A 23,343-nucleotide genomic window follows, 5' to 3' on the forward strand; every position below is an offset into this window, starting at 1 on the left:
AACTGTACATATATTATTATCTGCCATTCACCTCAAATCAGTCTGTATACATCCAACTATGTATTGTGTTGCAGCTGTGGTAACGGTGTTGGTGCGAGCTGGTTTTGACGAGACCATGCAGGAGGCTCTCCCTGGTTTGCTGTTCAGTGCTGGATGACATGCTCTCCTGTGAGTTTGAATGTCCCCTTTCATTGCAGCTCGAAACTGCATTCAATAGACAGAGGCTTTATCTCATCCAACTGCTAATATTAATTTCTGAACCTGTGTTGTTGTTTTTTTTAGGTGTGCTGGATACTTAGCATAGCAAGCAGACCCTGCAGTCTGGTGAAACAGCAGCTGAATGATGGTGAAGTGGAAAAGGCTGCTAATCAAACAGAATTATAGAACATACATATCAATCCATAATATTCACTGGTATGTATCTCTTTTTGTTGGAAAAGGGTACAGATGTTTGATGCTTCCTTGTGTGGTGTGTCTGTCACCTGATGCACTGCGCTGTTTCTTCTCCCACTCTCTCTCATACACTCACCTACAGACTGAAAGTTAAAATCACAGAATATGTTATCATTGACATCTCTCTTTAATATAGGGCCTCTTGTAAAACAGCCATCTATATCATCTATCTCATCGGTGTTCTCCTCTACCTATATTCTACATAGTATCTGATGCCATTGCCATGCAAAGAGAGTGGGGCTTTGCTAAAACCTGCATACTGTTGACCTCCTTGTTTCGTAATGTAAATGGCTGGTGCTCTGCTCTGTTCTAAAGAAACATCTATAAATACCTTAGTACATCTATAAATACATTACCATGTCTGGTTAATGTGAGCTGCTCTTCCAAATATGTATTTTGTCATGTAGTTGTTTGTGAGGTCATGTGTGTATGTGTGTGACTGACCACATACATCTGAAATTAATGATGATGTACCTGTGGGTGTGAGTTATGACATTAGGGTGTTTTTACAGGACATTGTGAAATTACAGTAGGGTATGTTAAAACCGGTCTATAGAATAACAAGTGTGAACCTTATAATAGAGAGTTGTGATGTGACTGTATCTGGGGTGTGATATAACATTTAACCCTTTCTCTTTCTCTGTCCTAGTTGGCAGTAATATTCAAGGTAGAGGAGCTGCTGTCTCAACTGCAGTAAGTACTGGAGACTCATGAGGTTAACTGGAAGCATGTGCTCTCCTGTCTCTCCACCCTGCTCGTGTACAATCCAAACACACAGCCAAGCCTCAAAGGTACACACACACACACACACACACACACACACACACACACACACACACACACACACACACACACACACACACACACACACACACACACACACACACACACACACACACACACACACACACACACACACACACACAGTTATTTCCAACAATGCTCCTATGGGCTCCCGAGTGGTGCAGCGTTCTAAGGTACTGCATCTCAGTGCTATAGAGGCGCTCTACAGACACCCTGGTTAGAATCCAGGCTGTACCACAACCGGCCGGGATTGGGAGTCCCACAGGACGGCGCACAATTGGCTCAGCGTCGTCCGGGTTTGGCCGGTGTAGGCCGTCATTGTAAATAAGAATTTGTTCTTAACTGACTTGCCTAGTTAAATGAGGGTAAAATAAATCAATAAAAAATGACATTTCTCTCTTTGTACATCAGAGCTCCTGTCCAGGTTCCTAAGCTCAGCATTTGAGGGGTCTTTTTTTAATTTAACCTTTATTTAACTATGCAAGTCCGTTAAGAACAAATTCTTTTTTTACAATGAGGGCCTACCCCCATTCAAACCTTCCCCTAACCTGGACGATTCTGGGCCAATTGTGCGCCGCCCCATGGGACTCCCTCTAGCACTGCGATGCAGTGTCTTAGACCGCTGCACCACTCGGGAGCCCTTGACTTGGAGAACATGATCACTGCTTTCCTCCTGGCCCGTAAGGGTGCACTGGAAGGGCCTGGTGTTTTCCCCTCGTACAGTGAGTGGTTTAAGGCTAGTCCCCTCAGAGTTTAGTTAGTGGCTACTAGAATACCAATATGTTGGTCCCCTCTCTTCTTATGTTTGGGCCTCTTAGACAAAGTTGACTTCTCTCCTGTCTTCCTGGATGTGTTTCGGCGGTGCCAGCAGTTACCATTGGAACAGTAAGAAGTCTGTGGTTTTCCTGCTGAAGTTCCTGTCGGACATAGTGTCCTTTGACCCCCGCAGTACCTGAAGGTCAGGTGACAGATACTCTGGCTCTGCTTTAACACTTTACTGCTGGACTGGGCCTTTAGTCTGAAGTTCCCTTGCCAAGACCAGACTGGCTGACCTGAAGGTAGGGCCTAGAGAGTCACTGAACCAGTATGTGAGGCGTATATAGATCAGCTGAGACATTCCAGTTATTCCAATGTAACTAACTCTGACTGGTTGATTTACCATACCACAAACCCTCTCATTCAGCAGCTCATTCATCTCCTCATTCATCTCCTCTCCTCCAGATGTATAAACAGGGTCCCCCTCTCTCTGTCTGCAGGAGATTGGCCTTTATGAGGATGTCTCTAGGGCAGGAGCTCTTGTGCAGGTTTGAGCGCTCTCTGCTGGTTGTATTTGTGTGCCATCTCTTCAATTCATGTTTTTCATGTATTAATTATGTGCGTATCAGTCTGTGTGTTTGTGTGCAATCTGCCTTCTCAGCCCCAGTGTCAGGCGGGTCAGGATGTGGACAAGGCAGTCTCTTTGTTTGAGAGCACAGGAAGGATATCTGCCACAGTCATCATGGAGGCCTTGTAGGTACCCTAAAATATAGCATCAACATGCTGCATAACTCACAAATCACCTATTGAGATCAATGTACTGATGACTGATACATATCGTATTGTGTTCTGCACTGTGTCTGTTTTTATGTGTCACCACACTTGCACTCTTTTCCTACTCCAGCATTTTCAGAAGGCCATATTTCCTGACTCGTTTTCTCCCTGCCCTCCTAACTCCACATGTGGTAAGACTTATGCTCTCTTGCTTTAAAATGAATGGATTTTATTGAATGGTGTGTTCACATGCTCTGCCCAGCTATTGTATTCTTTGTCTCTGTCCAGTCAGCTGCATGTAAAGCCTGATATCAGGATAAATTTCATAGATTCACTCAAAAAGTCAGTTCTGGTATTCACACTCACAGCCATACAACCACTGACTGACCACACAGTTTTCTGTTATCGCTTTGAGTCTGATACAGATGTTTTGTGTATGTTGATTCCAGTTGTTTGTTCAAATAGTTAAACAAAAACACACACACACATACAAATCAAACCAGTCTTATTATCTCTGACTTGACAGAGTTGTCTGGCCAGGATCTCCCACACGCTGAGTATTGTGTTCCCTGAATGTGCTGAGGAACTGGTTGGCCAGACAATCATCAAGCTTCATGTAGATCAGTCGAATTCCCTGAGCTGCACAATAAAGTTGGAAGGAATGCCAGGAACTGCCGACTGTTCTCCCGTCTCTGCATTTCTCCCTCTCTTCTACTGTTTTTCTCCTCTGCTCTGTCTCAACTATTTCGTTTCCTACTCTATTTGTCTGTCGTTCTAGTTATTTCTGATGCCACACTCACTGTTTCGGTCTCTCACATTGTCTGTCTATCCTGTCTATGTTCAGGTGGAGAACATGATCCTCAGGAGCTTCTGCCAGAGACTTTTGGACGCCTCCGGAATAAGCCCACCAAATAATACAGAATTGTCACTACTTGATTTTCTTTCCAGTCCATCTGCACATAGTTGTGTATATTATGATGTTCTTAGCCTCCACAAGTGTAACTGCAAGTCAGCTTAAAAATGCACTTCTCTCCTTTGAGCTTAATGTGCTCTGTGACCCAAGACCGAGCCCCTGGGTGTCTCAGTTTGTCAACATCCTGCTGGGACACAGACAGCTGCTCACTGCCCTCCTGCAACGCATGTGGGACCTGCTCCACAACAAGGTGTCCATATATTTTTTTATCTGTCTCGCTCTCCATCTTATTTTCCCTCTCTCCCGCTCTCTCCATCTAATTTTCCCTCTCTCTCGCTCTCTCCATCTAATTTTCCCTCTCTCTCACTCTCTCCATCTAATTTTCCCTCTCTCTCGCTCTCTCCATCTTATTTTCCTGCTCTCTCTCTCTTTCTTACCCCCCTCTCCTTTTTCCTATAGCCTCTTATAGTCTTCTTTTGTCCTTCCCTATAGAGGGGGATCATTGAATTGTGCACCTTCATGCCTCCCAGGCCCAGTGCCCCCTCGTGCAGCTGTGCCCACCCCTGCTGCCCGGCCCTGTGTCTGTTCCGGAGGCACTGGCCACTGCCTTGCCCTGCCCCACCCAAACCAACATGCTCTTCTGTGTTAGGTGGGTGAGACTGGAGAGGGACCCTCAGCATCTAGGATGACATGATACTAATTATACGGTATATTGTAAACCAAAAGGCACAGTTAACTTTAGCTCAATAGGACAGTGCTATCATAATATGTATTTATGTGGACTGCTTTGTTTTTGTTGGCCAGATTCTGCGTGGCTGCAGGGGTACTATGGGCTCTGCAGGATTGAGTCACAGTTTGAACCGCAGCAGTAAAATAATCCCTGCAGCCTCAATAAAAAGGTACCGGTATGCACGTTATTTTCCCAGTGTCACTGAAATTATCTTTATCACCCAGCCACACTCTGAGATGCCCTTTATGTAAGCAGCAGGGGGCTGCTGTTTTAGCGGAATGTCACATACGCCTACAGTTGTACCTCTCTGCTTGACTACACAGAGACATGTCCTGCCTAGCCCTGAATTGGTGTGTGTGCATGTGCGATGGTGTATTTGCAGATGCTGTACCTAATTTCCAGACTAATGCCAGATGCGAGGAGGTTGCCGATTGAAGCAAGTGGGGAATCTGATCATGTGGAGGCAGACAGACAGGGTGAGCAGGAGAATCATGGGTTGTGGAAAAGTGTTACTGACACAAATACGACTGGGAGGAAATCTGACTTGACGCTATGGAAACACGCCCCCCTTCCGTCTCCTAGTAAAACTCCCAGAATACCAGGTGAGGCAACAGATTAAAACCTGCACAGTCTAAAACCTTGTCGTAAAGCATAGACCTCCTCAAAGTTGTCCGTGCCCCTTTGGAACACATTGGCTGATATTGATGATACATTTTATAGCCATTTGTCGTCTTTGTCAAGTTGTCATTTTCAGAGTGGCTTGCAGCTGAACTCAGAGTGCAAAGGAGTAAGGATGCCCTGTCTGACCCAGATAAGTGAAGCACATGCCTCAATAAACAACACACAGATTAATTTTGGTATATATTGATGTGTTGAATATGTAACAGAGCCTGTGTGTATCAGACAGGAGTACCAGCAGCTGGCGTGTCAGCAGCTATACCTTCCCTTTCCTGAGGACCAAGGGAGCTGTGCAGGAGACATGAGGACAGTCTGCTCACACATTCTTAACGCCATCATGGACCAGCAGACGGGGTCAGTATTGGACTGATCTGTAACCCAGATCATTCTAATTATCCAATAGACATTGTTGAAGTCAGTTCAGTATCAGTATTGTTTTGAAATCAGAGTGAAGAGGACTCTGGATTGTGAGACCATCATGGAATATATCAACTAGTATCAGGTGTGCCCATATAGGGGTTAAGAGAGGGAGGGAAGGATGGAGGGGTTAAGAGAGGGAGGGAAGGATGGAGGGGTTAAGAGAGGGAGGGAAGGATGGAGGGGTTAAGAGAGGGAGGGAAGGATGGACTATTACAGAGCAGGATGATTAAATTGGCTACAGTCTGAATACATGTGTGAATCCATAGTTCACTTCTCATCTTGACCAAACCTGTTGAAATCAAGACCCTTATTTATTTTTACAGAAATACTATGATGTGTTTCCCAGATTTGATTATTATTGTTATACTGCATCTCTTTGTGTATCAGAGGAAGGGCAGCTTCCAAGCTGCACACTTCTTAACAGTAATTTGGTTCCATTCTTAGATCATTAACTGTACTGCTATAGACATGGGTAGACACAACATATTGTGATATTTATCATAAGAAATTGGAATATCTTCCCTCTTTTTATTTTTCATAGGCTGTGCTCATGGCAGGGGCTGTCCCCTGAGCTGTAACTGTCCATCAGGAGAAGTGAACAAAACCAAATCCCTGATCAGTCTTCACTGTCCACTGCTCCTCGTCTCTGCTAGTGTACAGTACATTATACTACCAGGAACACATCTGATTGTTAAGCTGAGGTGAAGTACACCTTAATCTGAGAGTTTTAATATATGATGCTGACTGAGTGTAATTTGTGTGTGTGTTGGACAGCACTAGTGGGGCTGTCTCTCCCCTGTGTTGGTGTCGCCTCAGCAGCTGCAGGTACTGGCTGACTGTCACTTGTGGGCCTACTGATAAAACAGGATCATGCGTACATGCCTGTGTATATACAACATTTACTGATAATACTCCTATACAAACTAAATGTCAACTTTTATTTCAATGTTATTTTTGAGAGTGATGATTGAGTTCATGTGCTGTCTCTTTGGCAGTTCAAAGAAGGGGTGTCATGCCCTGTTCCCTCTGCCCCGCCCCTGCTCCTGGCAGCCTGTCTGCACTGTGTATGGGAGGGCCAGGGGAGTGGCCAGGGCCAGGGCATCAGGACAAGCCTGGAGATGTTGGGACAGCTGGCAGAGCAGCACAGACAGGTGAGGACACATAAAGTTTTTCAAACTCAACCTAGATGTTTGCTCAATAGATTCACTAGCCACGTTTGTAAGCTTTGACAGAGTGGACACGTAACACAGCCAATTGAGAAAATCTATTTCACACCACCTAAAGGACAGAGGTCAACGTTCAAAGAAAACGAAACCCACACATACGTAGGTTTCTTAATATATACAGTTGTGGCAAAATATATTGGCACCCTTGTACTTTGTTAAAATTATTCCTTATTTCTTCTAAAATAAGTTGAAATTGAAAAAAAAAAATTGGTCTTCACACCTTATTGGATTTTCAACATTGCAATTGGCAACCCAGAGCTAGCACTTGGTTGCACAGCTTTTAGCCAAGATAACGGCCAACAAAAGCTTCTTGTGGCCATCAATGAGCTTGCTGCACCTTTCTACTGGCACTTTGGCCCACTCGCAGCAAACTGCTGAAGAGGTGTGGCCTCCACCAACTGCTGTTTTCACATTTTGCCATAGGTTATGGATGTGATTCAGATCTGGACTCTTCGCTCGCCACTCCAGATCAGTCCAGTGCTTCTTCTTGAACCATTCCAGGGTGCGTTTTATGTGTTATTGGGGTAGTTGTCCTACTGGAAGACACACAACCTTGATCAGAGACAGTTTTTGAACACTGGGTTGAACATTGCACTCCAAAACACCTTCATAATCTGCTGATTTGTATTTGTATTTATTATGGATCCCCAAAATCATACAATGTGATTTTCTGGATTTTTGTTTTAGATTCCGTCTCTCACAGTTGAAGTGTACCTATGATAAAAAATTACAGACCTCTACATGCTTTGTAAGTAGTAAAACCTGCAAAATCGACAGTGTATCAAATACTTGTTCTCCCCACTGTAGATGGGACAACCACATATCACAGTTATAGTAAGTATATTTTCCTCAAAGTCAGTGCTAGTAGGGTGGGTGGGAAAGGTGGGGGCACTGTGGGATTTAGTCAATGCCAGGAGTTTTTCCTGGTTAGGTGGTCAGGGAACTCCTAGCCCTACATACTAAACTATGTAATAGTAATGTATTCAACAGACTAAAACACCTTTTACACTAACAAAACACCACATAACTGTAATGTTTATCATTCAACATTTTGTGTCTCTGATGTTATATTGGGTATTTATATATAATTTTTTAAAATCAAGAACAAAGCCCATACCAACCTGTAGCCATGGTAACATTAGAGGAATACATAAGACTGATGCCTTTAACCTTTTACAGGTATATTTACTTGGTCAAACTGTCAGTGCTGTCCTCAGTGTCATCCATCTTCTTGTTTATATGCGAGTTCTGTATGTGTATTGTGTTCTGTTTCCCTTCCAGCCTGGTCCCCCATCTTAACTCTGAGATGTTGGAGAGGACATTGAAGGCCCCAGGGTTCCTGTGCTCTGCTACTCATCCCTTATCAAGCTCTTTATGGATGGCCAGACTTCTTTCCCTGTGACCGAGCACCCAACTGATGAGGTGAGCTTACTTTGATTCGCAAAAAAAGCACAGATAATCATGTTTAATAATCATACATCTACACTATGGTTGACTGGTATGTGGTCAACAAACTACTTATAGTAGCATTTTTCTGAATCTGCGTTTTGGTCTCACAGATGGACCCCCTCCCAGATTCTGACTCGGGCCCAGTAGGTGGTTCTGAAGACTCTCTGACATCCCCAACCTCACTGTCTCAACATCAGCTGAACCAGGTAACACATTAGTGCACTGACCACCCAGAGCAAGGCTGATCGCAGTCTGTAGCCCATAGAGTAGGACTGGGTTGAAATCAGCTGGATATGACATAATGATACATTTATTAGGATTTCACAAACATCAAACATTACACAAATACAGCCTATGATAACTTTCTGGGCTTCACCTCATGTCAGACTCTGCTTTTTACCAATGGCTCTCAAAACACAGCAGATTGATATACCATTGTACTTTCTTTGACCCACATAATACCCTATTGAGTGACCCTCTCTCTCTCCCCTGTTCCTTAGCTGGAGGTCTTATGTGTTGACCTGGACCTGACAGCAGCTCTAGTCTTTCAACTCAGCCATTCCAGCCTAAGCCAAGAGTTGGACTTCCTCTGCGTTAGGAAAGTATTCAGACCCCTTGACTTTTTTCATATTTTGTTATGTTACAGCCTTATTCTGAAATGGATTAAATAGTTTCCCCCCTTCAATCTACACACAATAACCCATAATGACAAAGCAAAAAATATATATCACATTTACATAAGTATTCAGACCCTTTACTCAGTACTTTGTTGAAGCACCTTTGGCAGCGATTACAACCTCAAGTCTTCTTGGGTATGACGCTACAAGCTTGGCACACCTGTATTTGGGGAGTTTCTCCCATTCTTCTCTGCAGATCCTCTCAAGCTCTGTCAGGTTGGATGGGGAGCATCGCTGCACATCTAGTTTCAGGTCTCTCCAGAAATGTTCGATCGGGTTCAAGTCCGGGCCATTCAAGGACATTCTGAGACTTGTCCCGAAGCCACTCCTGCGTTGTCCTGGCTGTGTGCTTAGGGTTGTTGTCCTGTTGAAAGGTGAACCTTCACCCCAGTCTGAGGTCCTGATCGCTCTGGAGCAGGTTTTCATCAAGGATCTCTCTGTACTTTCCTCCTTTCATCTTTCCCCTCGATCCTGACTAGTCTCCCAGTCCAGCCGCTGAAAAACATCCCCACAGCATGAATCTGCCACCACCATGCTTCACTGTAGGGATGGTGCCAGGTTTCCTCCAGACGTGACGCTTGGCATTCAGGCCAAAGAGTTCAATCTTGGTTTCATCAGACCAGAAAATGTTGTTTCTCATGGTCTGAGAGTCTTTAGGTGCATTTTGGCAAACTACAAGCGGGCTCTCATGTGCCTTTTACTGAGGAGTGGCTTCCGTCTGGTCACTCTACCATAAAGGCCTGATTGGTGGAGTTCTGCAGAGATGGTTGTCCTTCTGTAAGCTTCTCCAATCTACACAGAGGAACTCTGAAGCTCTGTCAGAGTGACCAGCAGGTTCTTAGTCACCTCCCTGACCAAGGCCCTTCTCCCCGAATTGCTCAGTTTGGCTGGGCGGAGGCCAATGACGGAGGCCACTGTATTCTTGGGGACCATCAATGCTGCAGAAATGTTTTGTTACCCTTCCCCAGATCTGTCTCTCGACACAATCCTGTCTCAGAGCTCTACGGACAATTCCTTCAACCTAGTTGTAGAAATATCTCAAGGATGATCAATGGAAACAGGATGCACATGAGCTCAATTTCGAGTCTCATAGCAAAGGGCCTGAATACTTATGTAAATAAGGTATGTTATGTATATTTAATACATAGACAAACATTTTAAAAACCTTTTTTCGCTTTGTCATTATGGGGTATTGTGTGTAGATTGATGAGGATTTGTATTTATTTAATACAATTTAGAATAAGGCTGTAAAGGAACAAAATGTGGAAAAGGGGAAGGGGTCTGAATACTTTCAGAATGGACTGTGTGTGTGTGAGAGAAATATATATGGGGCTACAGGCACACCTGTGGACTGTTACTAATTTGGCTTCCTTGAATCATGACAACTTGCCTTCCTTCATGAACAATATATATAAAGATGTATGGGGGAGTTTGAAAACTTGGTCTTTGTCCTCCCATGAAGAATATACTTGGCTAGCTACATGATAATGTTGCCTTAAGGATATAATTAGAGCAGTACAACACTAAAGTAAGTATCACACAGCTTACCTGACTTTGAAAGAGGATCCGCTAGCTGTGCTCCTTTTAGAAGTACTGTCATTTATACACAGTGCACGTATAACTTATAATAACCTTATTCTCTACCTCAATGACCATTCTACACCAGACTCCTTATAGAGCAGGGGTCGGCAACAGGCAGCTGGTGGGCCAAAACCGTCCCGCAAGTGATTTCTTTGCCTTAGTTGTGGTCAATTTACAGTTGTACAAAGTTATTATAATTATGTACTGGCTCTCTGACCATCCGCTCAGACAGAAATCGTCCCGCAGCTGAATCTAGTTCCCTAGCCCTGTTATACTTTGTGGTTTAGGTGTCTTTGTGGTTGTTATATCTCCTTGAGGGTCACAGGCCTAATCAAGTTAGTCAACTGGTGTAAGGGTTCAGTTCCCCAGTCTCTGTGATGGTCTCTATGTTGGTGATAGCAGGGTTGGAGGGGCTGTCGATGTTTCCTCCGGCAGCTGCTAGTGTGAGGGGATGCACCATGGACATGTGGACGTTGAGGTTGTGGGCCTTCTCAAAGCGCTTTCCACACAGTTTGCATGCAAATTCCAGATCAGCTTCTGCCTTGTGTTTAGTCATGTGGTACTTTAGCGATGCTCTCTGGCGGCACTGGAAACCACACACTTCGCACCTGAAAGTGAAGATAAAAAGGTTTAGTGAGGCCATAACCAAACAAGAAAATGCTCATCCAGAAGCCGCACTCCTAGTGGTCGGGGACTTTAATGCAGGAAAACTTAAATCTGTTTCACCTCATTTCTATCAGCATGTCACATGTGCAACCAGAGGAAATAAACTCTAGACCACCTTTACTCCACACGCATACAAAGCTCTTCCTCGCCCTCCATTTGGCAAATCTGACCATAATTCTATCCTCCTGATTACAAGCAAAAACTAAAGCAGGAAGAACTAGTGACGCGCTTAATACGGAAGTGGTAAGATGACGCATATGCTAAGCTACAGGACTGTTTTGCTAGCACAGACTGGAATATGTTCCGGGATTCATCCAATGGCATTGAGGAGTATACCACATCAGTCACCAGCTTCATCAATAAGTGCATCGATGACGTCGTCCCCATGGAAATCGTACGCACGTATCCCAACCAAAAGCCATGGATTATAGGCAACATCCGCACTGAGATAAAGGCTTGGGCTGTCGCTTTCAAGGAGCGGGACACTAATCAGGACACCTTTAAGAAATCCCGCTATGCCCTCCGATGAACCATCAAACAGGCAAAGTGTTAATACAGGACTAAGATTGAATCCTACTACACCGGCTCTGATACTCATCGGATGTGGCAGGGCTTGCAAACTATTACGGATTACAACTAGGTGTGTCCAAACTTTTGACTGGTACTATATGATGTGGATATAGTACATGTTGGATTGTACATGTGGATAATATGTTGGATTATGAATAAGGCGACTTAATTATCTGACTGATTTTCATGCAGTGGACCATAAGTTTAAAAAATTGTGTAGCTGAGCTAATTGACTTATATGCGCGCTTCAAAGCAAGCAACATTGAAGCATGCATGACAGCACCAGCTGTTCCGGACGACTGTGTGATCACGCTCTCCGTAGCCGATGTGAGCAAGACCTTTAAACAGGTCAACATTCACAAGGCTGCAGGGCCATACGGATTACCAGGACATGTACTCCGAGCATGCGCTGACCAACTGGCAAGTGTCTTCACTGACATTTTCAACCTCTCCCTGACTGAGTCTCTAATATCTACATGTTTCAAGGAGACCACCATGGTCCCTGTGCCCAAGAACGCCAAGTTGCTTTGAAAGGCAGAGATGGTTGTGGAATCATGTAGTAACCAAAAAAAGTGTTAGACAAATCAAAATATATTTTATATTCTTCAAAGTAGCCACCCTTTGCCTTGCGGACAGCTTTGCACACACTTGGCATTCTCTCAACCAGCTTCATGAGGTAGTCACCTAGAATGCTTGAAGGAGTAGCCCACATACATTATGCTGAGCACTTGTTGGCTGCTTTTCCTTCATTCTGCAGTCCAACTCATCCCAAACCATCTCATTTGGGTAGAGGTCGGGTAATTGTGGAGGCCAGGTCATCTGATGCAGCACTCCATCAGTCTCCTTGGTCAAATAGCCCTTACACAGCCTGGAGGTGTGTTTTGGGTCATTATCAGGTTGAAAAACAAAAGATAGTCCCCCTAAGCGCCAACCAGATGTGATATCACTGCAGAATGCTGTGGTAGCCATGCTGGTTAAGTGTGCCTTGATAAATCACAGACTGTGTCATCAGCAAAGCACCCCCCACGCCATCACACCACCTCCTCCATGCGTCACGTTGGGAACCACACATGCGGAGATCATCCGTTTACCAAGAATCTCAAATTTGGACTCATCAGACCAAAAGGACAGATTTCCACTGGTCTAATGTCCATTGTTTGTGTTTCTTGGCCCAAACAAGTCTCTTCTTCTGATTGGTGTCCTTTAATAGTGGTTTCTTTGCAGCAAATCGACCATGAAGGCCTGATCACTCAGTCTCTGAACAGTTGATGTGTCTGTTACTTTTATTTGGGCTGCAATCTGAGGTGCATTTAACTCTAATGAACTTATCCTCTGCAGCAGAGGTAATTCTGGGTCTTTCTTTGGTGTGAGAGCCAGTTTCATCATAGCGCTTGATGGTTTTTGCAACTGCACTTGAAGGAACTTTCAAAGTTCTTGAAATGTTCCGTATTGACTGACCTTCATGTCTTAAAGTAATGATGGACTGTAGTTTCTCTTTGCTTATTTGAGCTGTTCTTACCATAATATGGACTTGGTCTTTTACCAAATAGCGCTATCTTCTGTATACCACCCCTACCTTGTCACAACACAATTGATTGGCTCAAACTCATTAAAAAGGAAATAAATTCCACAAATTAACTTTTAACAAGGCACACCTGTTAATTGAAATGCCTTCCAGGTGACTACCTCATGAAGCTGGGTGAGAGAATGCCAAGCGTGTGCAAAGCTGTCAAGGCAAAGGGTGACTACTTTTAAGAATATTAAATATATTTTGATTTGTTTAACACTTTTTTGGTTACTACATGTTTCCATATGTGTTATTTCTAGGTTTTGTTGTCTTCACTATTATTCTACAAAATAGTAAAAATAAAGAAAAACCCTGGAATGAGTAGGTGTGTTAAAACTTTTGACTGGTACTGTGCGTGAGAATGCTGTTCATTGACTACAGCTCAGCGTTCAACACCATAGTGCCCTCAAAGCTCATCACTCAGCTAAGGACCCTGGGACTAAACACCTCCCTTTGCAACTGGATCCTAGACTTCCTGACGGGCCTCCCCCAGGTGGTAAGGGCAGGCAACAACACATCTGCCATGCTGATCGTCAACACGGGGGCCCCTCAGCGGTGCGTGCTCAGTCCCCTCCTGTACACTATGTTCACTCACAACTGCGTGGCCAAGCACGACTCCAACACCATCATTAAGTTTGCTGACGACACAATGGTGGCAGGCCTGATCACTGACAACGTTGCGACAGCCTATAGGGAGGTCAGAGACCTGGCAGTGTGGTGCCAGGACAACAACTTCTCCCTCAACGTGAGCAAGACAAAGGAGCTGATCGTGGACTACAGGAAAAGGAGGGCCGAGCACGCCCCCATTCACATCATCAACGGGGCTGTAGTGGAGCGGGTCGATAGCTTCAAATTCCTTGGTGTCCACATCACCAACAAACCATCATGGTCCAAACACACCAAGAGAGTAGTGAAAAGGGCACGACAACAACTATTCCCCCTCAGGAGACTTTAAAGATTTTGCATGGGTCCTCAGATCCTAAAAAAGTTACACAGCTGCACCATCGAGAGCATCCTGACTGGTTGAATCACTACCTGGTATGGCAACTGCCCGACCGCAAGGCGCTACAGAGGGTAGTGCGTACGGCCCAATACATCACTGGGGCCAAGCGTCATGCCATCCAGGACCTCTATACCAGGCGGTGTCAGAGGAAGGTCCTAAAAATTGTCAAAGACTTCAGCCACCCAAGTTATAGACTGTTTTCTCTGCTACCGCATAGCAAGTGGTACCCGGAGAGCCAAGTCTAAGTCCAAAAGGCTCCTTAACAGCTTCTAGCCCCAAGCCATATGAATGCTGAACAGTTAATCAAATGGCCACCCGTACTATTTACATTGACTACCTTTTTTACGCCGCTGCTACTCGCTGTTTATTATCTATGCAGTCACTTTACCCCTACCTACATGTACATATACATATCAATTACCTCCAATAATCCGTACCCCTGCACATTAACTCGGTAGCGATACCTCCTGTATATAGCCTCGTAATTGTTATGGTGTGTTTTTTTTTTTTTTTTTTACTTTAGTTTATTTAGCAAATATTTTCTTACTCTGCATTGTTGGTTAAGGCTTGTAAGTAAGCATTATATGCCAAGGTCTACCCACTAGAGGTTGCCCGAATTATGATTTTTCAACACCGATACTGATTATTGGAGGACCAAAAAAAGCCGATACCGATTTATATATATATTTGTAATAATGACAATTACAACAATATTGAATAAACACGTTTATTTTAACTTAATATAATACATAAATAAAATCTATTTAGTCTCAAATAAATGAAACATGCTAAATTTGGTTTAAATACTTCTCCAACACTGTGTTTTTGCATTAAGTAAAAGTGCAATATGTGCCATGTAAAAAAAAAGCTACCGTTTAAGTTCCTTGCTCAGAACATATGAAAGCTGGTGGTTCAATATTCCCAGTTCTTTAATATTCCCAGTTAAGAAGTTTTAGGTTGTAGTTATTATAGAAATCATGACACGTCAACTATTTATCTCTATACCATTTGTATTTCATATACCTTTGACTATTGGATGTTCTTATAGGCACTTTAGTATTGCCAGCCTAATCTCAGGAGTTGATAGGCTTGAAGTCATAAACAGCGCTGTGCTTCAAGCATTGCTAAGAGCTGCTGGCAAACGCAGTAAAGTTTGAATGAATGCTTACAAGCATGCTGCTGCCTACCACTGCTCAGTCAGACTGCTCTAACAAATATGAGCCTTTGGTCAATAATATGGTCAAATCCGGAAAGTATAATTTCGAAAACAAAACGTTTATTCTTTCAGTGAAATACGGAACCATTCCGTATTTTATCGAACCGGTGGCAACCCTAAGTCTAAATATTGCTGTTACATTGCACAACCTTCAATGTAATGTAAATTAGTTCGCAACGAGCCAGGCGGCCAAAACTGTTGCATATACCCTGACTCTGCTTGCACTGAACGCAAGAGAAGTGACACAATTTCCCTAGTTAATAATGCCTGCTAACATTCATTTATTTTAACTAAATATGCAGGTTTAAAAATATATACAGTTGAAGTCAGAAGTTTACATACACCTTAGCCAAATGCATTTAAAAACTCAGTTTCACAATTCCTGACATTTAATCAGAGTAAAAATTCTAGGTCTTAGGTCAGTTAGGATCACCACTTTATTTTAAGAATGTGAAATGCCAGAATTATAGTAGAGAGTGATTTATTTCAGCTTTTATTTATTTCATCACATTCCCAGTGGGTCAGAAGTTTACATACACTCAATTAGTATTTGGTAGCATTGCCTTTAAATTGTTGAACTTGGGTCAAACGTTTCAGGTAGCCTTCCACAAGCTTCCCACAATAAGTTGGGTGAATTTTGGCCCATTCCTCCTGACAGAGCTGGTGTAACTGAGTTAGGTTTGTAGGCCTCCTTGCTCGCACACGCTTTTTCAGTTCTGCCCACAAATTCTCTATGGGATTGAGGTTAGGGCTTTGTGATGGCCACTCCAATACCTTGACTTTGTTGTCCTTACGCCATTTTGCCACAACTTTGGAAGTATGCTTGGGGTCATTGTCCATTTGGAAGACCCATTTGCGACCAAGCTTTAACTTCCTGACTGATGTCTTGAAATATTGCTTCAATATATCCACATAATGTTCCATCCTCATGATGCCATCTATTTTGTGAAGTGCACCAGTCCCTCCTGCAGCAAAGCACCCCCACAACATGATGCTGCCACCCCCGTGCTTCACAGTTGGGATGGTGTTCTTCGGCTTGCAAGCCTCCCCCTTTTTCCTCCAAACATAACGATGGTCATTATGGCCAAACAGTTCTATTTTTGTTTCATCAGACCAGAGGACATTTCTCCAAAAAGTACGATCTTTGTCCCCATGTGCAGTTGCAAACCGTAGCCTGGCTTTTTTTAATGGCAGTTTTGGAGCCGTGGCTTCTTCCTTGCTGAGCGGCCTTTCAGGTTATGACGAAAAATGACTCGTTTTACTGTGGATATAGATACTTTTGTACCTGTTTCCTCCAGCATCTTCACAAGGTCCTTTGCTGTTCTGGGATTGATTTGCACTTTTCGCACCAAAGTATGTTCATCTCTAGGAGACAGAACGCGTCTCCTTCCTGAGCGGTATGACGGCTGCGTGGTCCCATGGTGTTTATACTTGCGTACTATTGTTTGTACAGATGAACGTGGTACCTTCAGGCATTTGGAAATTGCTCCCAAGGATGAACCAGACTTGTGGAGGTCTACAATTTGTTTTCTGAAGTCTTGGCTGATTTATTTTGATTTTCCCATGATGTCAAGCAGAGGCAGTGAGTTTGAAGGTAGGCCTTGAAATACATCCACAGGTAAACCTCCAATTGACTCAAATGATGTCAATTAGCTTATCAGAATCATCTAAAGCCATGACATAATTTTCCAAGCTGTTTAAAAGCACAGCCAACTTAGTGTATGTAAACTTATGACCCACTAGAATTGTGATACAGTGAATTATAAGTGAAATAATCTGTCTGTAAACAATTGTTATGGTTAGGTACATTTGTGCAAAGATTGTGCTTTTTTCAGCAATGCGCTTTTGTTAAATCACCCGTTTGGCTTAGTTGAAGTAGGCTGTGATTCGATGATAAATTAACAGCCACCGCGTTGATTATATGCAACGCAAGACAACCTAGTTAACCTAGTAATATCATCAACCATGTGTAGTTAATTAGTGATAATGTGAAGATTGATTGTTTTTTATAAGGTAAGTTTAATGCTAGCTAGCACCTTACCGTGGCTCCTTGCTGCACTCGCGTAACAGGTGGTCAGCCTGCCACACAGTTTCCTCGTGGATTGCAATGTAAATCGGCCATAATCGGCATCTTAAAAATGCTGATTACCGATTGTTGTGAAAACTTGAAATCGGCCCTAATTAAAATCAGCCATGCCGATTAATCGGTCGACCTCGACTACCTACACCTGCAGTATTTGACGCATGTGACAAATAACATTTCATTTGAGGGTGTCACAAATCAAAAGAGTACCACGCGCTCTCACAAAAGCTTGGATGGTGAGTAAAACCCACAAATTCAGACAAACAAAGAGGTAATGGATTGCATTCAAATATGTCACAAAGCTTACTTCATATTCAATGTTTTACATTTTTTACTGCATCAGGGATTTCGGCACAGAGGTATCGGCTTTACAGCCATATATGTCCTTATCCAGTCCCAATTCCTCCTTCCATTAATTCTTATTAACCCAAATCATACCACATACAGTGCATTCGTAAAGAATTCTGACCCCTTGTCTTTTTCCACATTGTTACGTTAGCCTTATTCTAAAATTGATTAAATTGTTTTTTCTTTCATCAATCTACACACAATACCCCATAATAACAAAGCAAAAACAGTTTATTTTATTTTATTTGTGCACATTTATAAAAAAAAATGTAAAACTGAAATGTCACATTTTACATGAATATTCAGACCCTTTACTCAGTACTTTGTTATAGCACCTTTGGCAGTGATTTACAGCCTCGAGTCTTCTTGGGTATGACGCTACAAGCTTGGCACACCTGTAATTGGAGTTTCTCCCATTCAGATCCTCTCACGCTCTGTCAGGTTAGATGGAGAGCCTCGCTGCACAGCCATTTTCAATCGTGTTCACTTCTGCGTTGTCTTGGCTGTGTGCTTAGGGTTGTTGTCCTGTTGGAAGGTGAACCTTCGCCCCAGTCTGAGGTCCTGATCGCTCTGAGGCAGGTTTTCATCAAGGATCTCTGTACTTTGCTCCGTTCATCTTTCCCTCGATCGTGACTAGTCTCACAGTCCCTGCCGCTGAAAAACATCCCCACAGCATGATGCTGCCATCACCATGCTTCACTGTAGGGATGGTGCCAGGTTTCCTCCAGATGTGACGCTTGGCATTCAGGCCAAAGAGTTCAATCTTGGTTTCATCAGACCAGAGAATCTTGTTACTCATGGTCTGAGAGTCCTTTAGGTGCCTTTTGGCAAACTCCAAGCGGGCGGTTACTGAGGGGTGCCTTCTGTTTGGCCATTCTACCATAAAGGCCTGATTGGTGGAGTGCTGCAGAGATGGTTGGCCTTCTGGAAGGTTCTCCCATCTCCGCAGAGGAACTCTGTAGCTCTGTCAGTGACCATCGGGTTTTGGTCACCTCCCTGATCAAGGCCCTTCTCCCTCGATTGCTCAGTTTGGTTGGGCGGCCAGCTCAAGGAAGAGTCTTGGTGGTTCCAAACTTCTTCCATTTAAGAATGATGGAGGCCACTGTGTTCTTGGACTTTCAATGCTGCAGAAATGTGGTACCCTTCCCCATATCTGTGCCTTGACACAATCCTGTCTCGAGCTCTACGGATAATTCCTTCGACCTCATTCCTTGATTTTTGCTTTGACATGCACTGTCAACTGTGCGACCTTATATAGACAGGTGTGTGCCTTTCCAAATCATGTCCAATCAATTGAATTTACCACAGGTGGACTCCAATCAAGTTGGAGAAACATTTTAGGGATGATCAATGGAAACAGGATGCACCTGAGCTCAATTTCGAGTCTCATAGCAAAGGGGCTGAATAATTATGTAAATAAGGTATCAGTTTTTGTTTTTTTATACATTTGCAAAAATGTCTAAACCTGTTTTCGCTTTGTCATTATGGGGTATTGTGTATAGATTGATGAGGATTTGTATTTATTCAACCCATTTTAGAATAAGGCTGTAACGTAACAAAATGTGGAAAAAGGGAAGGGGTCTAAAGACGTTACGAATGCACTGTAATCAAAGGCTTGGCTACAGTCTGACAGACTCATCAGTGCCTGAACCCCTCACAACGCAGAACCTTGCCTTCTGATATGAGCTTTATGTCCCTCTGTACTTACTGTAGTGGCTTGACCCCTGAGTGGCGCATCTGGTGCACAGACAGGTGCTTCCTCTGCTTGAAGGTCTGACCACACTGGTCACAGATGTAGTTCCTCACCTCTGGAAAAGGGTCAAACTTAAAGGTCCAATGCAGCTGTTTTTATCTCAATATCAAATTATTTCTGGGTAGCAATTAAGTACCTTACTGTGATTGTTTCAACTAACATTGTCGCAAAGAGCAATTTCTCAAGCAATAATTTTGCTTGGACTGTTTGGGAGTGGTCTGAGTGGGGAGGGGAAAAACGAAAACTGAAAATTATCTTACTGTCAGAGAGGTTTGAAACTCTATTAAATAATTCACTGGCTAGTGATGTCACTAGGCAGGCCAAAACTCCATCCCACCAAAACAGGCGGTCTTTTCAAACAGCTCTTACACTAAAAGGGCATCATCATCATTTTCACAATTTCACAGTATTATTATATAAATATAAAACAGGAGTATCACATTTTTGACTGCACTGGGCCTTTTAATACAAGCACACAAACATCTCTCAGGTTGCGCCCAAATGGCACCCTAATCCCTATATTGTACAATATGCTTGACCAGGGCACAAAGAGATTAGCCTTAGTCCTCAGTATTAGCCAGTCCAAACCTACCTGTGTGGATGAGTTTCACGTGTCGCTGCAAGTAGCGGTCAATCATGAAGACCTTGTTGCAGCCAGGGTGAGGGCAGGGTCGCTCACGGATCTCTTCATGGTGCTCCTTAATGTGTTTCTGTACCCCACAGATAAAAACAGCTCTCAGAAATCACTTATGTATTAATAGAAATGGTCATGGCCATAAGAGGATAAGCAGTGCCGTAAGGATGACTTGTATCTGACCTTCATGCCGTCTGCTCCTCGGTACACAGCTGAGCAGCCCTGGTACGGACATTTGTAGATATTGGGCAGCTCCTCTCTGAAAACAAAAACAAACATGGATATTTCACATGTATTACTCTCCACTACCAGCTACACTCCAATTCAAGATTTTAACATCTGTTCTACTACAAAGATCTGGTGCTTTGGCCCCCAGACAGCTTCTACCGTACCTTTCTGACTTGATTGTCTTCTTCCAGCCAGGCTTGGGTCCTGGCTTCTTTCTAACTTTAGGCTCCTTGGGAGTTTTTGCTTCTTTTCTTCTGGTTCTCTTCTTCGGGGAGGCAACTCTGCAAGCCATGGGAAAGGGGAGAAAACACTCATGCATTTGATGCCCTTTTTTCCACTACCAATGTTGCTCTGATAAGTGCTCTTACTGTCCACTTATGTGTTACTATGTTATTACTGTGTGTATCAATACGAATTCTTCCATGTACATTATTTTGCTTTGATATACAAAATAGCTAGAACCCACATCAATCCACTCACTTCTTTTCTGGGTATGGTTCAAATAATTCATCAGAGGATCCACTTTTCCTTTTATCTTCCAACTCATCCTCACTGGACATGTTCCTAAGGTTTCACATGAACACACACAGCCTATAGTTTAACCAATCTGAACTTCCCAGAATTGAAGAACTTGAACCATGTGTGTCATTGTTGACTCACCGGTCATATAGGTCAATGTCACCTGTCCTGTCCATGAGTGGGGCTGGTGCAGGGGAGGGTGTCTCCTTAGCAAAGAAAAATTCTAGGAACAAGAGGGTCAAAACATAAGATGGTAACCACCTACAAAGAGTCACATTTCAATGCAATCAAGACTATACTTAATTGAATACTGAAATGAAATATGGTGTGTTCCCGTTTCTCAGTGTAATTTTGAGGCACCAAAAGCTGTCTCACCATCTGCACTGGTGGTAGTAGCATCAGTGTTGATGGACCTCTGAGTCAGTGGGGTAGCAGCTGGACTGGCCTGGGGCATGGTGGTGTTGACAGGGTTTCGGTTCCCTCTTGGCTGCTCCTCAGCTTCCAGTAGGGGATCACACCCAGTGTGTCCAGGATTTGCTCTGGTCTGTGTGTCCATCATGTAACTATGTCCATCCACACACGCCCAGACAGCCCTTACTGAGCCCCAACACTGCCCCTCCAGCACTTCTTTCAGGGCAGGGCAGGAGCGGCAGTCCTCTGCATGGTGGTGGGCCCAGGACACCAGGCTGTGGAGACACTTGGGATCGGAGGGGATGGAGAATGCTGGGAGAGGGAGGGCTGGTTGTCAGGTTGGAGGAAAGAGAAATGGGACATTTAGTAAGTGGTTATCTCTGCGTATCAAAATCTGGTAATCATCTTGTCCTGATGGAATGTATCTACTTACACAACGAGCTGGGACGCACTGTTGATTGAGAGCACTCTGAACTTTTCCTGAAACCAAAATCAACATCATGTTTTGATTTCACTGCTCATTACTGACCCTCCTATAGGTTTACAATCGCCGCTCTCTACCCTGTGACATTACAATTGCTCGCATTTGTCCTCACCTGTCTCTGGTGTGCACATTCACAGATGGCAAGAGGTTTACTCTCTGCAGAAATGTGAGCAGGATAGTGTGGCACTTGTAGAATTTTGTATGGCAGTTCTTGCAGACAAATTGTGAGAGACGTGGGTCACGGTTCAGTGGCACTCCCACTAGGCGCTGAAAGTCTGTGTAGAAAAGCAGGGGCGACTGGGCTGGCTCTGTCTGGTCAGGGACCCCCTCCAGCTCTCCTGGCCACTTGTCAAAGGCATGCCGCAGCCTCCGAGGTGAGAACTTTCCATGACAGAGTCGACAGAATGCAGTGCTGAGTCTGCCCATACCTGTTGGAAGAGTCAAGGAGGTTGCATTTGAGAAAGTGTAAGAGCTGATCCTTTACCTTGTGGAAATAAAAACACATGACAACCGGTCATTGACGTCAATCTAGACTGATCTGTCAAGAATTTTGCTGGGGACTCACCTGATTTCTTTGATCTATTCTCTGGATGCTCCTCCCCTTCCATCTCCACAACTGACACAGTTGTGCTCAATTGTAATCTTGCAGATCTGTCGCTTGGACCAACATCCTCGAAACCTCCATCACATGCAACTGATGGTGGAGTTGTTTTCACAGCATTCTTTGGTCTTTCTCGCCGCCCAGCAGGTTTCTTGACTCCAGCCACTGACTGAGTCTGGCTTCTCTGTCCTTCTGCCACATCGGGTAGCCGCGCTCGTCTCCCTCTCTTCTTCATTACACAGAGTCCTAAAGAGGATCCTAAAGAAAAGTCCTGTCAATATAATGTGGCAGTAGCTTTCAAAGTAACTTGAGTCTTACATGGGGAGCGCTGTTATCAGTATAGCTGTTTAAAACCCAAAGTTGATCTGCAGCTGCGACTTCCAATGAGGAGAACACGATTCGCCTCAAATTCTAGCAGTCATTTGTAGTTTTAACATTTAGTTGGTTGGTGGTTTAGTAAAATATACATTGTCGATTTAACAGTAACACAATATCGTAAAGCACGAACAGGAAGCGGTTTCTATTGAAACACGAAACCCGGAAGTAGTAAAAAAATAAAATAATAACGCAGATAGAACAATAAGACAGATATTTCACCAGATGTATAAATGTGAAGCATCCGGTTGGCGTTTCCACTCACTACCAAATATGGTAACACATTCTGCAAATGTTCTCATCATCAATGAAACATTTGATCTCAATACAGTTTAACGTTACCATAACTAAAATCGGTTACGAACAGAGTGGACAATTCTTTGTAGACTTTACCCTTTTTATTTAAAAAATCGCTATGTTTAGG

The 23,343-nt window shown here is 43.6% G+C and overlaps 1 protein-coding gene across 1 annotated transcript; it reads right to left on the bottom strand.

Moving 5' to 3' along the window:
• Positions 1-10,117: 10,117 nt before the first annotated feature.
• LOC120053430 (zinc finger protein 276-like) lies at positions 10,118-23,099 on the bottom strand. Its single transcript, XM_039000557.1, has 11 exons — positions 22,509-23,099; positions 22,056-22,371; positions 21,893-21,939; positions 21,424-21,786; positions 21,190-21,271; positions 21,010-21,093; positions 20,694-20,810; positions 20,485-20,560; positions 20,260-20,377; positions 19,623-19,722; positions 10,118-11,069 (listed from the first exon to the last, which is right to left on the bottom strand). Exons 1-11 carry the CDS (start codon positions 22,777-22,779, stop codon positions 10,802-10,804), a joined length of 1,842 nt encoding a protein of 613 aa, XP_038856485.1. The 5' UTR covers positions 22,780-23,099; the 3' UTR covers positions 10,118-10,801.
• Between the last annotated feature and the right edge of the window lie 244 nt (positions 23,100-23,343).

Source organism: Salvelinus namaycush, chromosome 9, assembly GCF_016432855.1.
Source record: "Salvelinus namaycush isolate Seneca chromosome 9, SaNama_1.0, whole genome shotgun sequence".
NCBI classification, from domain to species: domain Eukaryota; kingdom Metazoa; phylum Chordata; class Actinopteri; order Salmoniformes; family Salmonidae; genus Salvelinus; species Salvelinus namaycush.